The sequence below is a fragment of the Clupea harengus genome, chromosome 3 (assembly GCF_900700415.2).
Source record: "Clupea harengus chromosome 3, Ch_v2.0.2, whole genome shotgun sequence".
Lineage (NCBI taxonomy): Eukaryota > Metazoa > Chordata > Actinopteri > Clupeiformes > Clupeidae > Clupea > Clupea harengus.
Window position 1 is genome coordinate 18,525,731 of NC_045154.1, and position 21,363 is coordinate 18,547,093.

General features: G+C 41.4%; 2 protein-coding genes across 3 annotated transcripts in view; one reads left to right on the plus strand and one right to left on the minus strand.

The window, feature by feature from the left end:
• Nucleotides 1–21,329, minus strand: part of cib2 (calcium and integrin binding family member 2) — a 37,296-nt gene extending 15,967 nt beyond the window's left edge. The window contains exons 1-2 of one of the 2 annotated variants that reach the window (XM_031564840.2): nt 20,986–21,329; nt 7,510–7,544 (exon numbers count right to left, since the gene is read on the minus strand). In XM_031564840.2, the coding sequence (XP_031420700.1) occupies nt 7,510–7,544; nt 20,986–21,132 (182 nt within the window). In that variant the 5' untranslated portion in view covers nt 21,133–21,329. Of the gene's footprint in view, nt 1–7,509; nt 7,545–11,515; nt 11,938–20,985 lie in introns of those variants that run through there. The other variant, XM_012818731.3, reaches the window with a different exon arrangement.
• Nucleotides 12,498–19,974, plus strand: lrrc61 (leucine rich repeat containing 61). Its single transcript, XM_012818796.3, has 9 exons — nt 12,498–12,843; nt 17,335–17,430; nt 17,524–17,670; nt 17,865–17,925; nt 18,341–18,426; nt 18,526–18,591; nt 18,689–18,757; nt 19,171–19,296; nt 19,430–19,974. Exons 1-9 carry the CDS (start codon nt 12,819–12,821, stop codon nt 19,534–19,536), a joined length of 783 nt encoding a protein of 260 aa, XP_012674250.1. The 5' UTR covers nt 12,498–12,818; the 3' UTR covers nt 19,537–19,974.
• Nucleotides 21,330–21,363: the final 34 nt, after the last annotated feature.

The window sequence follows — 21,363 nt, forward strand, 5'->3', positions numbered from 1 at the left end:
TGTGTGTGTGTGTGTGTGTGTGTGTGTGTGTGTGTGTGTGTGTGTGTGTGTGTGTGTGTGAAGAATCCAATAGCCCTGCATAAGTCATTACTGGTAACTAGACATCACCTGAAGCTGGTGTGTGTGAGTGTGTGTGAGTGTGTGAGTGTGTGTGTGTGTGTGTGTGTGTGTGTGTGTGTGTGTGTGTGTGTGTGTGTGTGTGTGTGTGTGTGTGTGTGTGTGCCCTGCATAAGTCATTACTGGTAAGTAGACTTCACCTGAACCTGAAGTGTGTGTGTGTGTGTGAGTGTGTGTGAAGAATCCAATAGCCCTGCATAAGTCATACTGCATAAGTCATTACTGGTAACTGGTCACCTGAAGCTGAAGTGTGTGTGAGTGTGTGTGTGTGTGTGTGTGTGTGTGTGTGTGTGTGTGTGTGCCCAGCATAAGTCATTACTGGTAAGTAAACTTCACCTGAAGCTGAAGTGTGTGTGTGTGTGTGTGTGTGTGTGTGTGTGTGTGTGTGCCCTGCATAAGTCATGCAGTAAGTAGACTTCACCTGAAGCTGACGCGATCACATGGGACCTGAGGAGAAAGGCTAAGACTATGTACAAAAGAATGCTGTCAATGATGTGATCAAAACCAACTCTCAACAATCTATCTATAGGTGGACAACAGAGCGCTAAAAAGCGTGTGTGTGTGTGTGTGTGTGTGTGTGTGTGTGTGTGTGTGTGTGTGTGTGTGTGTGAGAGAGTGTGTGTGTGTTGGTGAATCAGAAAAAGAACTGAAGCAGTGAAAGCCTCTGTCTCCCTCCAAAGCCACATGCGAGAGAAAGCACTAGAACATTCACTGTGGGCCAAGACAGCCCCATATAAAGGCCACACAGACACACACACACACACACACACACACACACGATCATGGAGAAATGTTCGTGGTAGTAAAAAGTTATCACCTCTCCGTGTAATAACATTTCCTTCAGCGTTGCTGCAGGGGATCATGGCTGAGTCACTCACAGGATATAAACATCCTCTTCCTCAGATTTAAAAACCTGTGTGTGTGTGTGCGTGTGTGTGTGTGTGTGTGTGTGTGTGTGTGTGTGTGAGTGTGTGTGTGTGTGTGTGTGTGTGTGAGTGTGTGTGTGTTTCTGTGGAACATGCTTTTAAAACGCATTCTTTTAATCGCCAAAAAGGATTCCAGTGGGGGGGTGGCATTTGCTTTAAAAAGACATGATGACTCAAAGATAGGACAAGTTGACACGCACATACACACACACACACACACACACACACACACACACACACACACACACACACACACACACAGACATACACAGACACACGCACACACACATACACAGACAAACACACACACACACACACACACACATGGACAAGTTGACACAATGTACGTATGTGGCAGAAAACATCACTTACTGCCGTCTCATCAAAATAATGATGTTGAAAGTGTGTGCGTGTCACAGTGAGAAACATGACTAGTATTCACCCTATGGGGGAACTTCCTCCTTCTGAGTCAGGCTGCAGAGGAAGTCCATCAGCAAATCAGAGCGCAGCGTTGGCCTGCCACATTACCCTAATTGGGCCATTTTACTGTAACCTAACCCTCCACCCTCCTACTCCTGTATCTGCTTTTAATTTCTTAAAGTAGTCACTTGATCTTCAAACAACGGCAATTAACAGCATATCCTGAAACCCAAGACCGATATGTCAATCCCATTAGAAAAGAAAGCAAGCGATTTGTTTTATTTATGTCTCTCCCGAGCGCTCAGAGGGAGAGGTGGACCGTGGCCAGGTAGAGGCAGAAAGGGCTCGTGCCAAGTTAATGCCAGCGCCTTGCCTGCCGTTGCCATGGCGAGTAAGCTGCGATGTATACACCTGTGCCCTTTTCTAGATGCTTCTCCATGGCGATGGGGGATAAGTGGTTTAATGTCATTTGGAAGGCGAGTGGTTTTGGTTTCGTTTCTGTGATGCCGACGTCTGCAGAGCTGCTAATCAGGTTTCATGGTTACGGGTAGAAGGGGCGAGACCGGGGAACATGATACGCCAGCGGGTGACATGGGGAGCAATGCACAGCAATATGAGCATCCCAGAGAGAGAAGGAGGGAGAGAGGGGGGAGAGAGAGGGAGAGAGAGAGAGAAAAAGAAAGAGAAAGAGAGAGAGAAAGAGAGAGAGAGAGAGAGAGAGAGAGAGAGGGAGAGTTGAGTGGGCCTTCCCCTAAAACTCATCACCTCAAGGACATCACAGAGATACGACAGACCACAGCACTGCCTCCTGCTTTTCAGTAGAGACACGCAAATAAAACATTTAATTATTATTTAAGGGTTTGGCCTACAGCTGCAGAAGACATCATTAAACAGCACTTATGTCTGTGTGTTCATTAGAACAGATGGGCAGGAGAGGAGATGAGAACAAACACATCCCAAAATGGGTTACACAACAACAGGAAGTCCACCATTGCAGTGCAGAAGAAACATGTCACTTGATCTTACTTAACATTTACATGTTTCACTCGTCTGTAACACCCACGTTATTCAAATCATTTAGATGTTTTTTTCTTGGAGGATTGGCCTTTTTTTCCAAGAACCACAACGTTAGGTCAAATATGGTGGATAAGGAGGTAAGTGTAACTTCATTGCAGTTATCCCTGCATAAACTACTACTGTACTGTATGTGAACATGCTGCGAGAGCAAATGTCTGGATTCACCGGGCGTTTTAATCTTTGATCTCTCCACAAGACAACCAGCCTGTACGTGTGGTTTGACAGTTTGGGTTACAGAAGGTTTCATTGTAACATGGTAGAATCAACCCTTGTGATTGGGTGTGTTTGTTTATCAAAAATGACTGGAGAAAAAAACAGGGAGAAAATGGACATTTACAAATGGGTTGTAATATGTTGCAATATGTACACATGGAACATATAGTGTACAATCTGACCTATTTTCTAATTCTGTGGTTGAACGACAACATGAATCTCACAATTTCATTTCATTTCATTCATTTCAAGTCAATTACATTTTATTTATATAGTGTCAAAACACTAAAATTGTCTCAAGGTGCTTTACAGAGCCCTGGGCCTCATCCCCCTTCTTTAAGTAGAAAAGGACAATTTGTTTTCCTCTTGCTCACAACTATCACTTAACTGTGACACTGTGAGTGATTGTTTTCTGATCACCAGTGTTATAGAGGAATGCAAAACATTTGTCATGGATTAGCGATTTTTCTTAAGAACCACAGCTGTAGATCAAACGTGGTAAAGGAAGTGATGTAACCTTATTGCAGTAACCGTTGCCTGAGCAACTATAGGTAGATATGCTGAGATAGCAAACGTGTCTGATTTCACTGGGGTGTTTGTCATTTTCGCTCTTTCAAGAGGACCACCATTCTGTACATCTGCTCTGATAGCTGCAGAAGATGTAATGGTAACATGGTAGACTTACTTATCCCCATGACTACGTGTGTTTGTTTATCAGAAGATGTCATGGTAACATGGTAGACTTAACCCCCATGACTACGTGTGTTTGTTTATCAGAATAGAGAGGAGCGGAAAAGTGGCCCTCCAAAAATGAGAAATTAGAAATTCTACATACGTAATATTGTGTACACATAGAATGCATTGTGTTCTATAGGTAATGAGTATGATATGTACTATATTCTAATTCTGTGGTCGTACAACAAAACGAAGCTTGCTTCATTTAGAAAGAAAAGACGATTTTTGTATCTTCTTGCTCACCGCTAACACCCATCTGTAAAAGCTAAACTATTGCTCACCGCTAACACTCATCTGTAAAAGCTAAACTACTGCTCACAGCTAACACTCATCTATAAAAGCTAAACTATTGCTCACCGCTAACACTCATCTGTAAAAGCAAAATTATTGTTTTCTGATCACTAGTGCTATAGTGGTATGCAAAGCATCTTTTGTGCATAACCCATTTTCCTCAAGAACCTCAGAACCGCTGTAGGTCAAATATGGTCAAGGAAGTGATGTCACTTTATTGCAGTTACTGCTGCCTGAATGCCTATAGGTGAACATGCTGAGACGGCAAATGTGTCTGAATTCATTGGGCGTTTTTAATTCTCTGCCTTTCCAGAGGAACACCAGTCTATACATGTGCTCTGTTCCCTTGGCAGTAATGAATGCAGAACAATCCATCTCAGGCCTATAAAAATGAATAATTTCTTTACTTCCTATTCATGGGTCAGTTGCCTACAGATCAATTTCACTGTAAAAAATGAGACAATTTATCTAATAACAACCACTTCACCCCTTCGGCTACAGCTTCAATCAGTTATATCCTTACATGACTTCAGGCTCATGGCATAGCATTATGGCATCCAGACCAATGTATCGCCTGATACCTCATTGCAGCGTGTAGCTCCATGCTTGTGGATGTCATATAAAAAATAACAGCAGAAATAAACTAATTTTTATTGCTTTGACCTCCTCGCTGGAATCCGGATGACGTGCGAGAATCCTGGCCACATTTTATGACCAATAACTCCATTAAGGCCAACTGCACAGGCACAGATTAGATAAAGCCACCTACATAACAAAAAGAGCTGATTATGCTCTATTAGTGCTTCTGAAAATATGTATCAGGAAGCACATATATCTCCATAGGGAAATGAATGTGTCACAGCACGGCCCCTACTTCCAGCAGATCTGCAGGGTTCGTTTGTTCAGGGTATCGGCAGTCAACCCAGCGAATCACGCCTGATCAGGCCTCACCTCCAGTTCAGTCAACCCAGCTAATCACGCCTGATCAGGCCTCACCTCCAGTTCAATCATAGCAACGCACGCAGCTCATTCTCCCCGCCCGATAGCAATGTACAACTGTAACTATCTCACTCCCATTTCATAAGAAGATAGGATGTTAGTACATTTAACTAGACTAAAGCCTCAAACGACTTCAAAGCAAACAGTGTGCTCATTCGCACAATCAAACTACCCCTCGGTAAAAATGACATTATGTTCACCACGGTAATGTACCCAATTCGTGTTTCCACCAGCAACGGTAGGTTTGAGGGGGAGAAGGAAGTGAGGTAGGTCACCCTCGGTGTGAGTCATGAAGGATCTCCCGCACGCTGTGATTTGCATTCCTGGAACCCTGCCACACGGCCCTGTCAGGGCTGGCAGACAAACTGAGCGATTGGCTGTAGTTTTAGCCCCGGGTCCCATTGTTCATGCTGATATATCAGAGCCGGAGCTTTTCTGAATGAGAGCCCACGTCTGCAGCAGAGGAGGCTGTGATTCAGACGGAACATTAGGGCCAATGGTGCACTGACTTTCATAACAGCAGGCAGACACACACACACACACACACACACACACACACACACACACACACACACACACACACAGACACGCCAAGAAACAAGACAACAAGAAAAAACTCCAGGCTGGGAGAGGTATAGGCACTCGCGGCAGGGACTAGTGCAATGTGTGTGTGTGTGTGTGTGTGTGTGTGTGTGTGTGTGTGTGTGTGTGTGTGTGTGTGAGTGTGTATGTGTGTGAGAGAGAGAGAGCAAGAGAGAGAGAGAGAGAGAGAGAGAGAAAGAATGTCTGTGTATGTGTGTGTGTTTGCTTTCCCCAGTAACAAAGCAGCTTGTAGCTGAAGCAATGTCATGTTGGCAGCACAGCCAATTACACGCCTCACTGCCTGCCAGCCAGCCCTGGACCTGGGCGAGGTTTTGATAGAGCCACTAGGAGAGAAAAAAAGAACAAGGAAGGAAGGAAGGAAGGAAAGACTGAAAGAAAGAAAAAAGAAAGAACGAAAGAACGAAAGAACGAATAAAAGAATACAAGAAAGAAAGAATCACACCCTTGTTGCAAAAGCAGGGCAATAAATCGTTGCTCGCCAGGATGCAATCTCTCTGTCCCCAAGTACCCCACTTTGCCAGGGTACACTTTTCTTCCTGGGATCCTTTTACCCAGAATCCTTCAGGGACTTTCCATACGCAGAACTCCCCCCCACCACCACCCCCTCCGCCTGCAGATCCCATGCTCCAATCAATGTGTCAGCCTTATAAATCCTCCGAAGGACTATTGGCAATTTAGCAGGTTGATTAGTTAGGCTCTAATGGCCCTGCAGGAAACCTAATAAAGGCGACTATAAAGGCGACTATTCTCCAAAGACACCGCTGTGTTACACTGCAATCCCACAGGTTGATCATCACGCCAGCAGAATGCATATGTACCATCATGGAGGCATAACACTGACTGGGGGAGACACAAGCACACACATACTCTGACTCACACACACACGCAGTTAAACAATCTGCACCATATTTGAAAGGAGGATGTGAACTGCAAAGGAGCCTCTGTACCTTGAATTAATGAAAATCATACTTTCAATATTGTCTTTCATGCATACATGTGAATAGACCGAAATTAAGACATTTTTACAATGATTCAAACAGATTAAAGGTCTTCTACTTTCCTGATTCGGGGGGGGGGGAGTTGTATAACCAGAGCATGAAGTGCTTCAGAAATGAATTCAAGTAGCATGACTGAAGTCTTAACAATGGTTTTTCCATTTTCTTTCACATTATATGACCGACCATCATGTAATTGCCTTTTTTATAGTGTTGGTCAGCCAGGTCGTCGTGTGCCCCCGGAATACCAAGAAGGCTGCCAGCTGTTAATTGTAGGCTGAACAAGTCTGCCTGAATGAGCCCAGATGAAGACAACTGGAATTGAATTGAACTCAATTGCTTGAGGGAGGGAATCGAGCAAAGGGAGGCAAAAAGTGGAGGGTGATATACGAGCTCTGGACATGTGGCTAATAGAAGGCACTGAGGTGGGAGAGCTGAACAGAACAGAACAGAGCAGAACAGGACAGGACAGGACAGGACAGGACAGGACAGGACAGGACAGGACAGGACAGGACAGGACAGGACAGGACAGGACAGGACAGGACAGGACAGGACAGGACAGGACAGGACAGAACAGAACAGAACAGAGCTGAGCTGAGCTGAGCTGAACAGAACAGAACAGAGCAGAGCTGAGCTGAACAGAAAAGAACAGAACAGAACAGAACAGATCAGGACAGGACAGGACAGGGCAGAGCTGAGCTGAGCTGAGCTGAGCTGAGCTGAGCTGAACAGAACAGAACAGAGCAGAGGAGAGGAGAGGAGAGGAGAGGAGAGCAGAGCAGAGCAGAGCTGAGCTGAGCTGAACAGAACGGTGTGGGAGTGATATGAGGGGGCCAGGCTAGTACAGACTATAGTGTTAGCATGCGCCAGCCTACAGAAAACACATTTCCCCACATTTTGAGTATTGCCTTTTCTGTGTAATTGTCTCAAGAGAACTGAAATGAAAAATGTGTAGACATCTTGTGAGCAGTCACTTGCTCTTTCAGGATATTTGTGGCTTGAATGTCTTTCAGATGTAACACTATCACATTAAACAGCTTAGTTGATGAAAGTGCTGTTTTTTTATCACAGTAATTGAGGGAGAAAATCAAAATCATCATCTAGCATTCAAAAGTAGCAGTTGTATCACTCACCGAAGTATTTCCTTGCGTGTGAAGTACGTACAGTCCTGTTGCAAAAGAGTCACATATTAGTGTTTGGGATTACCATGCAATGCATTTGTATTAACACACACAGATCCATATGTGCAATCATGTAAATGTTAACAAGACAATGCAGTTCAAATAACAGACATTATCTGCATTTTCTTACGGGCAGCCAATAGTTTCTTCAACAGTTTAATGTGTATTGATACAGTAAATGCCCCTATATATCACACAAATGTTTATGACTTGGCTACCTCCAATAAAAGATGGCTCTGTGAGCCAGTGCTCACCCTCCTCATCTTAACACTTTCATTTGATCCTACCACAATTAAAACTGGGAAAAGTATTTTTAAAGGGTTCTTCAACCAGGCAAAAACAGCGTTTTTGTGTCAAAACAAACCCATTATAGCTCTATCGCAAACCACGCTGCCTGGCGCAGTCACAGTGACTTATTTCACAACACAGCGCTCTTCTGAGAGCACAAAACAACAACAGATTAAGGGTGTGCTTTCAGCTCAGACAATGAGCATCCGCACAAACGTCCATCTCCATCTGTGACAGCAGCTCTTTGTGTCCACCGTCACCTCATCCACGAGACTCAAATTTCTCTCAGGTGAGTTTAGCCTGTCTGCACACCTGTCACCTGGCACTCACTACACATGGGCCACGTCACCTGTCCCCTGGCACTCACTACACATAGGCCACGTCACCTGATCAGGGAAGGGGAGAAGCGCAGGGTAGGTATAGGGGGGGGTGTTGGGGGGTATCTGTGACTGTCTGCATTACATGACACAGCGACTCAACGTGGATTGATCTCCACACCAGAGCCCAGCTGATGGCAGACATATGATCTCACTCTGGGTCCCAGGAGCCTTTGTGCGCTCCTCCTGTCTCCAGCGGCAGGGCCAACTTCCTGCGACAGCTTTACAGGCACATGATTTACCCCTCCTTTATGATGTTTACCTTCCCCACTGCTGCTACTGCTGCTGCTGCTCTCGGGATTAGGCAAAAACAGGGAGAGAGCAGAAGAAAAACGTGTGCACACACACACACACACAAGAACTCTCTCTCACACACACACACACACACACAAGAACTCTCTCTCTCACACACACACACACACACACACACACACACACACACACACACACACACACACATACACAAGAACTCACACACAAGCACACACATACTCTGACTCACACACACGCACAGACACACAAAAACCCTACAAACAGAAATCCCTACTCCTGAAGCCTCCTCTGGATTTATGGGCATTAGCCTTTGAATATTGTTAATTGCTCATTAATTTGAAATATCGGGACATGATTCTGTGTGATGTGAACCAAGGCCACTAGCCCTGAGAGTTATGGGCGCTTTTCAATGCCTACGGAAGCCTGCTAAAGCATAGCCCTGAGTTTGCCTGCCTAATGATATGGCAAAACATTCACTCTGTTTATCCATGTATAAAACAATTTCGGCCATTGTTGTTCCTATTTTAATATCCTGTTCCACCTCATAGTGAGCAAAAGCATTATTTTTAATCCCTTAAACACACCAAATATTATCCAAAGAAAAGCACTCAAATATCAAATATCTCTCCAAGTAAGAGCACATGGGATACAAGTATGTGAACACTGACATTTTGAGCTGGCAAAATGCAACACCTAACCAGCAGTTTAATTATAGACCTCCAGGAACAGGAACGACTCACTGATCTAGTGAGATGCTTGTATCAGCCAAATGGTCGAGGTCCACTGAACCAGGACCAACAATAGGTCTACCTGTTGTTGATTACAGGGCATTCAAAACAAGGGTGCCTTTTGTGGATCGAGGCAACTGTGCCAAGAAAACAAAGAAGAGATCTTTTGATCTGGTTATTCTTCATTGCTATTGTTTTGGCAGTGTTTTTTTTTACACACAAACGATACCAGTACTTTCAATAATGCAGATATATAAATAATGTGATGATGCATCCTTGAATCTTGAATCAATGTGTGTTACACTACCATATAAAACAGTTATACTGGTTAAACCAGTAATACACACTTAGGGTTCCAGTCTTTAACCTGGTCTGCTTTACGTATTTATATTCTTTATGATCATGCCCATTTTCAGGAACATTTTCACACTCGTACTCACACACTGAACATGAAAGAGTGTTTTATTTATGAAACATCCCTGTCCTGAAAGAGTACTAGTGCTGAGTGCCGTGTGAACATGTGCATCTCTGCATCTTATAGACCTGATAGATTCACAACCCTGCTGAATGTCCTCCTGCGTGACCCTACCTGGGTTAGATTGATGTGTCACATCCCTGGGTAACCAGAGAGACACGGACAGACAAGTTATGCTATCTACAGGGAGTTGCGTTTCAAGACACCCTATCACACTTGGTCAAGCATTAATTATTAAGTTTAAGTGAATTGCTTGAAAAAGCACTGCATAATATGATGATGCTTCTTCTGAAGACAAATGGCGGAATACTGTTACAAAGAAAAAGGCCAGGCCTGGTGACGTCTTACATGCAGCAGTCGGACGGAGCAAAGTCCGGTGGCAAAGGCATCACCTCAATAATAAATGTTCCCAGTGTGAGACACACAGCACAGCCAAGTATTGGATGTAGCGAAAGTCAATGTAACTATGTCAGTACAGTAGAATCCTCTGATGAAAATGAATGGTTATGTAAAGATCGTAAAGATCCTTTGTATGAACAGCATCTGATATATATTGACATAAAGGTTTATGTTATGATATGTTGTGTTATGTTATGTTATGTTATGCAGATATTTGAACTCAATTTCTTCATTGAGTTCAGGTGTCTGGTATATTAGTTAAGACCTTTAAGATCTTAAGAATTGGTTATTGCTTATTTGTTGTAGGTTTTTTTTATCAATATAAAGAAAATGACATCAGAACAGTCACTAGATCCAAACACAAAGAGGCAACAGTCACTTTAATGTCCCTGTTAGGAGTGTCCTTTTACTCTCCAGTCAAGCTATTTCTTGCCTCATATCTTTGAGGATTTTCCTGGGTTAGATATCTGGTAGGCAATGAGAGAAAAAGGGGGACATTTCCTTCGAAATTCAGCGCTTTCATCTGGGTCATACATGTCTTTTTTATAGAATGCTTTTTTATCTTATGCACGGAGAGTCGGTTTTGCGCACCCCCGTGCAGTCACAATTTAAGAGCTTAGCTTGCTGAGTGCCGCAGACATTGTTACGCGTTATCCTTTGAGAATGTAAGATAGGATGGGAAAAAAAGGCCAATTACATAATAACTTGAAGGCACGTCTCAAGCATCTATGTAAAAAGAAGCACTATCTCGTGAGTGCCCATGAGAAACATCTACAGAATCACACACATACCGCTGGGAAGAGTTAACTAGCGCTCATGCTTCACTGTATTGATCCCAATTGCGTTGGACAGTTCAAAAACAAATTAAATGGCGACTCATGCAAGGGATGACAAACAACGGGACCGGTAGGTATAACTTTTGTCTTACACATTACGTAAAATGGGATTTCATAAAATGATTTGCAGAGGGAAAGTTGGGTTTTTGTGAAAATGTGCATTTTAAATAAAGCCTCTTGTTTTTTTAATTTAATTTCATCCGAAAGCTTTTACTATAAGAAACGACTTTACTTAACATCGAAAGCCTTGAGATGCGTATTTATTTTTTAAAGCGGTAACATTGTCTCAGACGCTACTGCGCCCAACAGTGGAACAAAAATACTGTGAGTCACCACGGTCTGTGTTGAAATGCACAATGGGCTGCGTCAGTGTTGGTAATGCATGTGGATAGTTCTACATTCATATTAGTGGTTGTTGTTAAGCAGCATTTAGCCTATTGTCAACCACTACATTGGTTATACACTCCAATGGTAAAACGCTTGCTACTTGCAAAATGCTATGTATTGTATCCATGAACTCCGTTTCAGGAATCTGAACTGTCTTGTACGGCACTGAAGAGTGGGAATCTGGAAATCCCTTACCTGGTAAGCGTCTAGCTGTTCATCAGTAAATATCGTTTGCTTATTACCCATCTTAGTCGAGTAATTTTCTTCTTGTACAGATGCATCACATTGGAAGTTCCAAGCGTCTTCTCTGTTTTAGGCATTTAGGGCATTTATACGACGTGGTCAGCCACGAAAATAATGACCCGCATAGAAATTCAGTCCTATCCGACTTGCAGCAGGTTGTGAGTGCAGCACTCTCCATATAGAACCAAAAACCAAGACAAAGAATCTTCCACTAATACGGTGTTAAATTGCCACTTAAAAAATGAAGGTATACATGAGGTTCATTCCAAAAGCATTGCGTTGGGAACCTGGACTTGTTTCAGCACCGACTGCTGTCCACCCACATACTGCCAATATCCACATTGAGACTGTTACTTCAAGCAACTATTTAGCACCACTAGGGAGCGCTAACAGTCTAGCTGTATGAAGCCTTTTTATTTTATCTTCAGATGTGTGCTATCGTAGGCTGCAACTAGATTATATTATGTTATTTGGTCCACATAGTCATAGAACATATCTTAGGTTAGGCTGTTGGTCTATTCACTTACTCGATGTTAGGGTAATTACTTTTAGTTGTATCGATACTTTACATATAGCGATACCAATCCACCAACACCGTGAGGGAAAAGTACCAATTAGAGTGTTAAAATTAAATGTACACCTAGCCAAACAACACTTTCACGTTTTTTTATTTTGCACTACTCTCATCAGTAGACACTTACATCATGATAACAGTGAAATGTGGGAAACATTGCTTTCTCTACAAAGTCGAGTTTAGAAACGTTACGTTGCAGGGAGGAACAATTATGCTTTTCAGTCAATTCACCCCTTGACCCTGACAGTATCCTAGTAACGAGTAGGTGTAAACAACCACTTCCGGGAATTTTAACCTACAGTAACTTTAGCTAGCCAATTCATGTATTTGTTTAGCATTCTCCCTGTTGTTCTGGTTTACTGAGACACATAATGGAAAACAAGTTAGCTATAGCGAGGTTTGGTGTCAAAGTCGAGGATATGACATGTGAATAACATAATCAGCAGAGGCAGTTCTCACTAGCTGGTTAGCTAGCATAGCCACTTCGCTAAATTTTGCAGCAGCTAACGTTACAAGGTATCTGGTCTATGCCTCTCGGATGTTAGCCGAACGCACAACGTCAGCTGTCCGGCAGATTAATCAAGATGACTATGTAATGTTACTGAGAAATCCCGGAGAAGTAATCCTGAAATCTATTTGAACATTGTGCTTACGAATGCCTGAGACTAGAACTAGGGAGGGATGGAATCAAAGAAAGATAACCAAGGTAAGCTGCGATCAAGCTTGACACCTATGTATAGCTCTTACTGAAAATGCAGTAGTTGGTTAGCTGTCCACTCCACCCTTTGCATTTTTAACCAGTCAACTATAGCACTGCTGCTTCTGTGGCTTGCTATCGTAGCGATAGTCGCAACCACAGCCAATGCTGCAACAGGAGAACGGCACATCTAGGCTAGCCATTGTCATATAGCATTAATGGGCAATCCGCGTCTAAGGTTAGCGCATACTTTATTTGTAATGTTAACGCATTGTGTATTCCTCACTAGATATGAAGCTTAAAACTGAAATGTCTTATTCAAAATGATTCTCATAGCTCTGCGCTTATGACGTTTCTTAAGAACCCTTTAATAACATCCAAGCCTACTGTAGCTGCAACAGCCCTTTTTTTCACCAGTTGCGATTCAGCAAATTTTGTCAGAACTGCGCACGAAGCATTGAGGTAGAAGCCAGTTGTATGTCCAACAAAACGAGATTTTAATTTATTTTACATGTATTCACCAGGTCCTAAGCCAAGTCAGTGTTGAGGAAGATTTGATTGAGCATAAAACAATTGTGTTCACTGTCTTAGGATGCCATTACGTGATATTTGATCATTATTGTGCATGTTTAATGCCTACAACAGCAGTTTTCTATGGTAGGCTTGCATGCGGTGCATGTCAAGATGGCTATTAACCCGAACAATGAAGTAAACAAATATTTGAAAAGCCTTTAAGTAACTCAACTATTTATTGATCAGGTAACTTAAAGTAATAAGTTCAGTAATAAAAGTCAATACATGTAATTCAATGTAGTTCACGTGGAATATTTTGCTAACATATCTAGTATTACTCACAACTTACTAAAGATGTGCATGTGTCTTTATTCAGTAAAACTATGTTATATGTGTATGCTTCATAGAAAGGTTATAATTTTAGAATGGAAAGTAGCAGATGACCTGTGTTGAATAACTGCATAGTTAGGGTAAGGGTAAGTTGGTAATGCACTTGGGCAAAGAGGTAACATCTGAGTGGCATCTTCAGTCAATTTTGCATTTAGAGCCCATTTCAGTAATGTCAAGCGAGGAATAGCTAGTTTAACATTTACCAATGGATCTGTTCATAATGGTTACCTCAACCATACTCTCACAATCATCTAAAGCAGGGGTCTTCAACCTTTTTCAGCCCAAGGACCCCTTGGCTGAGAGAGACACTGAGCAGGGACCCCCACCCCCGCCGCCCCAAATTTAGGCCTGATATTTATATATTTTATCTGGAACTAAGTGTCAGTCACACACACACACACAAACACACTCCCCTACACATGTTTGAACATAATGATACATAATTTGTAACACACAACTCGTTTCAATTGATTCTGTTTATAATTTTATGATTTTTTTCTCCCTTTAGCCATTACTCTGTATTCAATGAGGGCGGGACAAAGAATTGAGTAGCTTGAGAAGCTTAAGTATGGATGAAATATCTCATACCTAGTGAGAGGCCTGACGTTTGACAATTCATCACTCATGTCTTTGGCAACAAGATTCTCCATATGAAGCATTCACTGCGTCACACATGGCTCTTGCACCGTCTGTGCACATCGCGACACATTTTGGCCAGGGTATATCATGTTCACGGAAAAAAATGTCGATCACTTTGAAAATCTCTGAACTTTTTTGTACGTCCATGCAGCTGCTTACAGAATAAAAATTCCTCCTGCATCTCATTTTGGTCGACAACCACACAAACGCTAAAAGCTGAGGGTCGTTTGACACGTCTGTGGATTCATCTAATTGTAGTGCAAAATAATCTGCTTTCGGGAGTTTCGCGACTAGTTGTGCCCTCACATCAGCTGCCAAGTCATCAATAGGCGGGCAAAGGGATGCTTTTCATTTTTTTTACGTACTCCTCCTTCCCAAACATCGTTTTTCACATATTACTAGCTGCTGGCAATATTATACTTTCCGCAATTATGTATGGCGTTTTGGTCTGAGCGTAATGCAACTTGATAAGAGGGTTTTAAAGCTAGCTCGCCAACTGTGGCTGATTGTCTGCTGGCCTGGCCCTCAAAAGATTTTAAACGGGAAATATTAAATGTTTGTTTCTTTCAAGTGAGCATGGGTTGTCTCTAAGACCACATTTACACATAGCCGGGTATTTACAGAAACGAATATTTCTGCCCCTCCGTTTTCAAAAATAACGTCGTACACACAACATCGTTTTCAAAAAAGTTTCTGTTTACATGAGCCCGCATAAATACGCCCTTCTATGGAGGGATGCAGTAACTCCGAAAGAGACAGTAGTGATGAGCGCAACATTCGGAAGTTCTCATGCCATTCGTCCGGGAGGACGACTTCTTTCTCGAAGTTTTCCCACCAGACAGCAGTTCGCCCTGGTCGGATCCAAAACCGTCGGTGGCGACGTTGGCAGGCAATGTAGCCTACGTCTTGGGAGTGAAAGCAGTAGAAAGACTTCTGACCTCTGTGCAGTTCTTCGCCTCTGCTCCTCCATATAGAAAAGCAGTTGTGTTTGTAAATACAAACAGGCGTTTGCATTAACGTATAAATGAGCACTACCTTAACAGCATCCATGATCAGTAAGCAAACTAACTGTAAACAATAGGACACATGATGTGATGCATTTTTAGTCGCATACTGTGACGTTTGAGAACCTAAAACTCCGTTTGACCTAGTTCACACGCAAACACTAAAACGGAGTTTTCAGAAATCTCCACTTTGGCCGGAGTTTTTAGAAATGATCGTTTTCCGTGATAAAACCTCCGTTTTCGTGTAAATGAAAGGCCAAAACGCATGAAAATATATGCGTTTTCCCATCGTGTAAACGGGGTATAAGTCTAAGCGTCGTTGAAGCTTTGATGGCTTCATACTTTCGTTTGATAGCACGGAAGAGCAAACCACACACACTGGTAGTTCGTCACCATCGGTCTCTTTGTAGGTGAAGCCAAACTTCAGATAATTATTTGAATATTTACGTGTTTTTCTCCAGTTTGCGTTTATGGGTATTAAGGCATGTTGGCATCCTCTGATGGTAGATCATCTGAACCGCCATCAGTGCTGTATGACGTGGAGCTTTTGTTCCGAGAAATTACAAAACTTTTAAATTGTATGGTTATGGCAGGTAACGTGTTTTGTAGCTAAAAGTGCATATGTTGCCTTGGTAATCAAATGATCGCGTGAAGATTCATGGGCAGCCTATGTATTATTTTATAAACGAATAGAAAGCAATTGTTACGATCTGTTTATGTTTATGTAGGCTATTGGACCTTTTTTAATTTTTGGAAGAGGGAAAAATGCTTCAGATGAAATTATTTGGCGGACCCCCTGCAGTACCTCCGCGGACCCCCTGGGGGTCGCGGACCCCCGGTTGAAGACCCGTGATCTAAAGAGTTATTATGCTTATAAGCTGTTCTACCATGCATGCACACATATTTAGTTGGCACACTTAACGGTAAAGGGAATAAAGCATTAGAACAAGAAAGCTGCATTTACCCACAAACCCTTGAACCAGGAACTCATTAACCTATATCACCACTGCTATATCAAGGCATTAATGGCTCTTTGTTAAACTGAAAAAAAAAAAACATTCTGTGGTAAATTTACTTTACTGTAATGTGGACATTGATTCCACGTGAACATAATGTGTTAAATCAAAACAGAATTAATTTTTCAGTTAAAAAAATTGATTCATGCCCCTATCTAAAACAGACATGTAGATAAACAGGCTCACACCGAGAACAATCTTATATTGGTTGTATTAGCAATATTTGCAATCTCACAACTACAAGATGATTGTATTGCAAAATCTCTGCTTTTAAGATATTAAATGCAACTTTAGTTTTCCAACTCACATCTTGATTATTATGAATACCTAACATTCACAGTGAAAAAGCACATGGCAATCAAAAACACAAACAAAAGCACATGGCAGGCTGATGAATAGAAATTTCCAGCATTGCAGCCAATAATCTTAAACCAGGCAGGAGTACTGACAGGAATAAAGCATAGCATGTAAAAACACAGCATAAAGACACAATCCACGTCTGTATTTTATTGGTAACACATAAAAACAGTTGAAAACGCTGAACCTTTAGTAACACAGCCATCTCTCTCTTTTTTTAACTATGTTTTTACTGTAGCACTCTGAGATTCAGACAAATATAGAGTGCGCTATAAATTAAATTAATTATTATTATTATTATGTCCAGAGCCTGGCTAGTAGCACTGAACCTTTAGTAACACAGCCATCTCTATGTCCAGAGCCTGGCTAGTAGCACTGTATTTACAGAGTGAGGCTGTTAATTCCCCTCACTGCTTCCGTGATTCTAGCAGACAGGGGAGGAAACTGGGGAAGGAGACTTTCACCTTGCCTCGAGTCATAAGTCATGGGAGCTGTTTGCAGGTTATGAGAGTGGACAGTGGAGTGCTTTTGTACACGTCTGTGTGTGTGTGTCACCATTGTGCCGCCCCACTGCCTTACAGAGCCAGACTACACCAAGATCACTGCTGTGCTGCTGAAATCAAGGACTGGAGAATTCGATGTGGAATCCATTCTGTTTCTCAAACTGAAAAGTCTTGGTAAGGTTACCTTTATTTAAAAGCAGACTCCTTTTAAGTCACCTTTATTTGATCGCAAGTTCACGCAAGTTTTTTTTTTACTGGGTCTCACAGGAATATGTGATCTGGGATGCATCGGAGAATGTATAAACCTGGAGAGGCTCGATCTGTCTGGAAATAATATCACAAATTTAGCTCCTCTGGCGTCACTTCGACTTCTTCTTGTTCTTAATGTGTCTGCAAATCGAATTTCCAATATAGGTATGCACTCTTGAATTCTGCATTCTGGGATGTTGATTTTTTTTTGTTTCTTTCTCAATACACTGTATATAATTATGGCATGATGGCTCATATTTGTGATAATATGATAAAAGTAACGATTCTTTTTCTTTCCATGTTTACTGATTCATGTGACAAGTATGCTATTATTAAAATCAGTACTTCCTATATTGCAGAACCCCTCTCCAGCTGTGAAAGTTTACAGAGTCTTAATGTGGCTGGTAACCTTATACCCAGGTATGTAGTACAGTGCACATCTATGCATTGTGTCAATACGACCATGGAGTATTAGATTATTAGAGGCTATCTGTGCAGTGCAGACAGGACTATTATAAGTAATGTCTTTAGAGGCACTGAAAACGTGAACGTGAGAAAATATGATTTCAAAGATATGTGGTACATTTCTAGGTGCACACATACCTTTTTCACACTCTTTAAAAGTTGTGCTCACAATGTTTTGTAGCCGACTGCACACTTAAATAATGTGGGGAGTGTTGCACACTGACTTGTATTGCATGATATCTTCTACATGTGAACTAGAAATAGTTAGGTGGTTAGCTAAATGTCACACAGCTAAACACATACACACACACACACACACACACATATATATATATATATATTTAAATGTATATTCTGTTGGCATTCACAGTACTGAAAACCTCCTATGCCTTAAGTCTCTAAAAAAGCTGGAGAGTATTCGACTGAAGGATAACACTTATAATTACTCCAATCCAGGTAAGAGATTTGCTCGCAGTGTCCTTGTGTTAGTAACTTTTCACAGATGTACTAATGTGCCATAAATTGTTATTATTAACAAGATGTCATATCATCTAGTCTGCAAAAACTCACCATACCGGAATATACTCTTGGAAATGTTTCCAAACATCAAAGTGCTTGATGGTGAGTGCACCAGATTTATGAATGAAAAAAATCTGTGACAGATTTATGAATAAAAAAAAAAGATGTATTAATTCATTACCATTATGTCAACTTTTAGGCGAAAGAGTGGTTGGCCGTGGAAGTGACTTATATCAACTATGCAAAGATATCGATGACACCATTAAAGGTAACTTCAGCACTTCAGCAGCATTTTGAAGTTGGTTATTGAGTAAGTGTGTGTTTGTGTGTGTGCATTAAATGCTACAGCACTTCAGCAGCATTTTGAAGTTGGGTTAATGAGTAAGAGGGTGTCTGCAGGATTATTCAGCTTGGAAGTGACTGTTTAAATGTTTTGCATGTGCTTACAGAAAGATCAAGCTTTTCATTTCATTCCTCATTGCACTGACTATCTCAGCATAATTGAACTAGGGAACCATAAAATAGATCAGTTTACACTTATCCAACAGACCTTATGCCAAACACAATTGATTGGGTGGACAAAACCACAATAGAGCATGCTAGGACAATATGCAAGCAGTGAACTCTGTTAAGTGATAATCAGAGTGTCTTGTAACCATGACAACATCCTGAATTTTACAGCCGGTATGTATAAAAATGGGCAACTGCCAGAAAGACCTGACTGCAATCCTTGGGTGGATGATGGGTTTTGGGAAATAAAAAGATCAAACAGCGCTATAGTTGAAGAGGCCTACAAGCAGTTTAATGGTAAATAATTTCCTTCACAGTTTCACAGTGCTGTTTTACTCTGTCTTATATCTGAGGTTTTTGTTTGCTGGCTAATTTATTAATAATTAACTAATGTTTTCCTAAGCTTTCCATGTGCGTTGTCTGTTAACAGATGTTCTCCATGAATGCAGGCTTCTAAACAACAGAGCAGCTGCCGTCATCTCTCAGACTGAGAGGACTTTAGGTGGGAAAAATCAACCAAAGCAGTATGCGGTTTGATACAAGAAATTCACCTCATAGCAAACTTTTTATTTATTTGTTGATTTCTTTACTTATTTACCTTACGCAATGTTCCTTGTCAAAGCTTTATGAAGTAACCATGTTTGTTTTTCTACTGAAAAGCTTTTCTGATAAGATGTAGCGCCTGTGCTAAATGTCTTAAACCCGACGTGTTGCCTGTTACAAGAGTTTAGTTTAAGACGCTTCTTCTGAGTGTTAACAGCAAGCCATGGTGAAGAACTAAGTCTGTTTGTCTCTGTGAACCCTTGATCAAAGTCATCTCAGGATGCTTCAAACTCATTTGCACTCACAACACAATATTGTATGAAAACCACAATGCTTTAATTAATGCTGCTATTTGGATAAACTGGGAATTTGTTAAGCATTTTCTAACATTCTTTTCTTCAGAATATTTTTTATTAAAGCTGTCCCATTGTCCATTGCTCTCAGATCATTTGGTCAGGCCTTCAATTTGGCCATGGTTCCAGAGAATGTTTTGTATCTGTTGAGGATACATAGGTGGACTTTTTTCTGCAAGCCATTACATAATTTAAATGTTTCAATGTATTTGACTACATTTCAAAATCTTGAAAGTTCCCCTTGAGTTTCTCTGACAGAACACACAGTGGGCAAACTATTACAAATAGCACAACATGGGCAGAGATTGAAAGCTGTTCTTCAATTTAGCATGATCAGTTTTGTAGTGGCAGCTCCCAAGTTTCAGTTGAATGCTTGCATTGCATAGATGTCTCTTCTTATAAGGTTACAATAACAAACTCGCAAAGGTTGCATTAGGAAGCCAATTGGGACAAGGAATATTCCTTGTAGACTATTGTCTCCACAAATACAGTGAGACAAAACAGTCTGATCCTTTTGTCTCCTGAAATTCACTTGTATGTGCTGCCATCTTGTGACAAAAAGGACACACAATCTCTCCCATGCTCTTTTTCTGTATCTCAATCCCTCCTACATAGAAAAGTGAAATCTGGCCTTGACTGTTTTTGTTACCTTTTTGGGTGGAGATCATAAATAACATTATTCTCACCATTTTTGTTGGCAACTCAGTTATTATGTATTCATATGAAAATCCGGACCATGAATGTAGTCTTTTGTAGGAAGTGATAGACAGCTGATGGTAAGGCAACTTTGCAGTGAAGAGAGAAGGCTGTTTTTAAGCGATCCTTGTCAGCTGGTCCTAAGCCATTTGCCATTGTTTTTTGCCATTCCATCTGATGTTACGTCGTGTTAAATAAAGATTTTCTTTGTCAACACATGATGCCGTCACTTTGATCTTGCTAACATCCCAGAAATTACATTCTTCCGTCTGCTCCTGGTATAATAACAGAAAGATCTGTTTCAGTTACATGTGTAACTTTAACCTGAAAAACACATTAAGAATGTCGGGCTTTTTAGCAACGGGTTAATGATTAACAAAGTAAGGGAGAGTACCTTTAAGATCGTTGTTTCCAGAGCCGTTTGGTGTTCAATGTGGTGTTTCATCCACTCCAGCAGGGGCGAAAGACATCTTGAATCTTGGAGTTTTGGGTTATGCGCTGCCTTTGCGTGTGAGGAAACGGAGGCATGAGAGGTTGCCATATTTTACTAAATGCTTCACTATTTTTGGGTGTGAGACACCATGCATAACCCAGGGGAGAAGTGATCTACCTTCATTCAAATTGGTTAATTTGTTTCAAATTTTGTCTGATTCATTGATACTTCCTGGCTATTCATATGAGTATATCAAGTCAAAGTCATGTTTTATTGTCACACAGCACGACACACAACACCACACACATGCATTTATGAGGAATTTATTCTTAAAACACA

What these genes read in the sequence shown, in the direction of transcription:
- lrrc61 (XM_012818796.3), top strand. Translation starts at nt 12,819, where the DNA reads ATGGAATCAAAGAAAGATAACCAAG. An exon ending in AAATCGAATTTCCAATATAG is followed by an intron (nt 17,671 to 17,864) that starts GTATGCACTCTT and finishes CCTATATTGCAG; the next exon opens with AACCCCTCTCCAGCTGTGAA. An exon ending in TTATAATTACTCCAATCCAG is followed by an intron (nt 18,427 to 18,525) that starts GTAAGAGATTTG and finishes CATATCATCTAG; the next exon opens with TCTGCAAAAACTCACCATAC.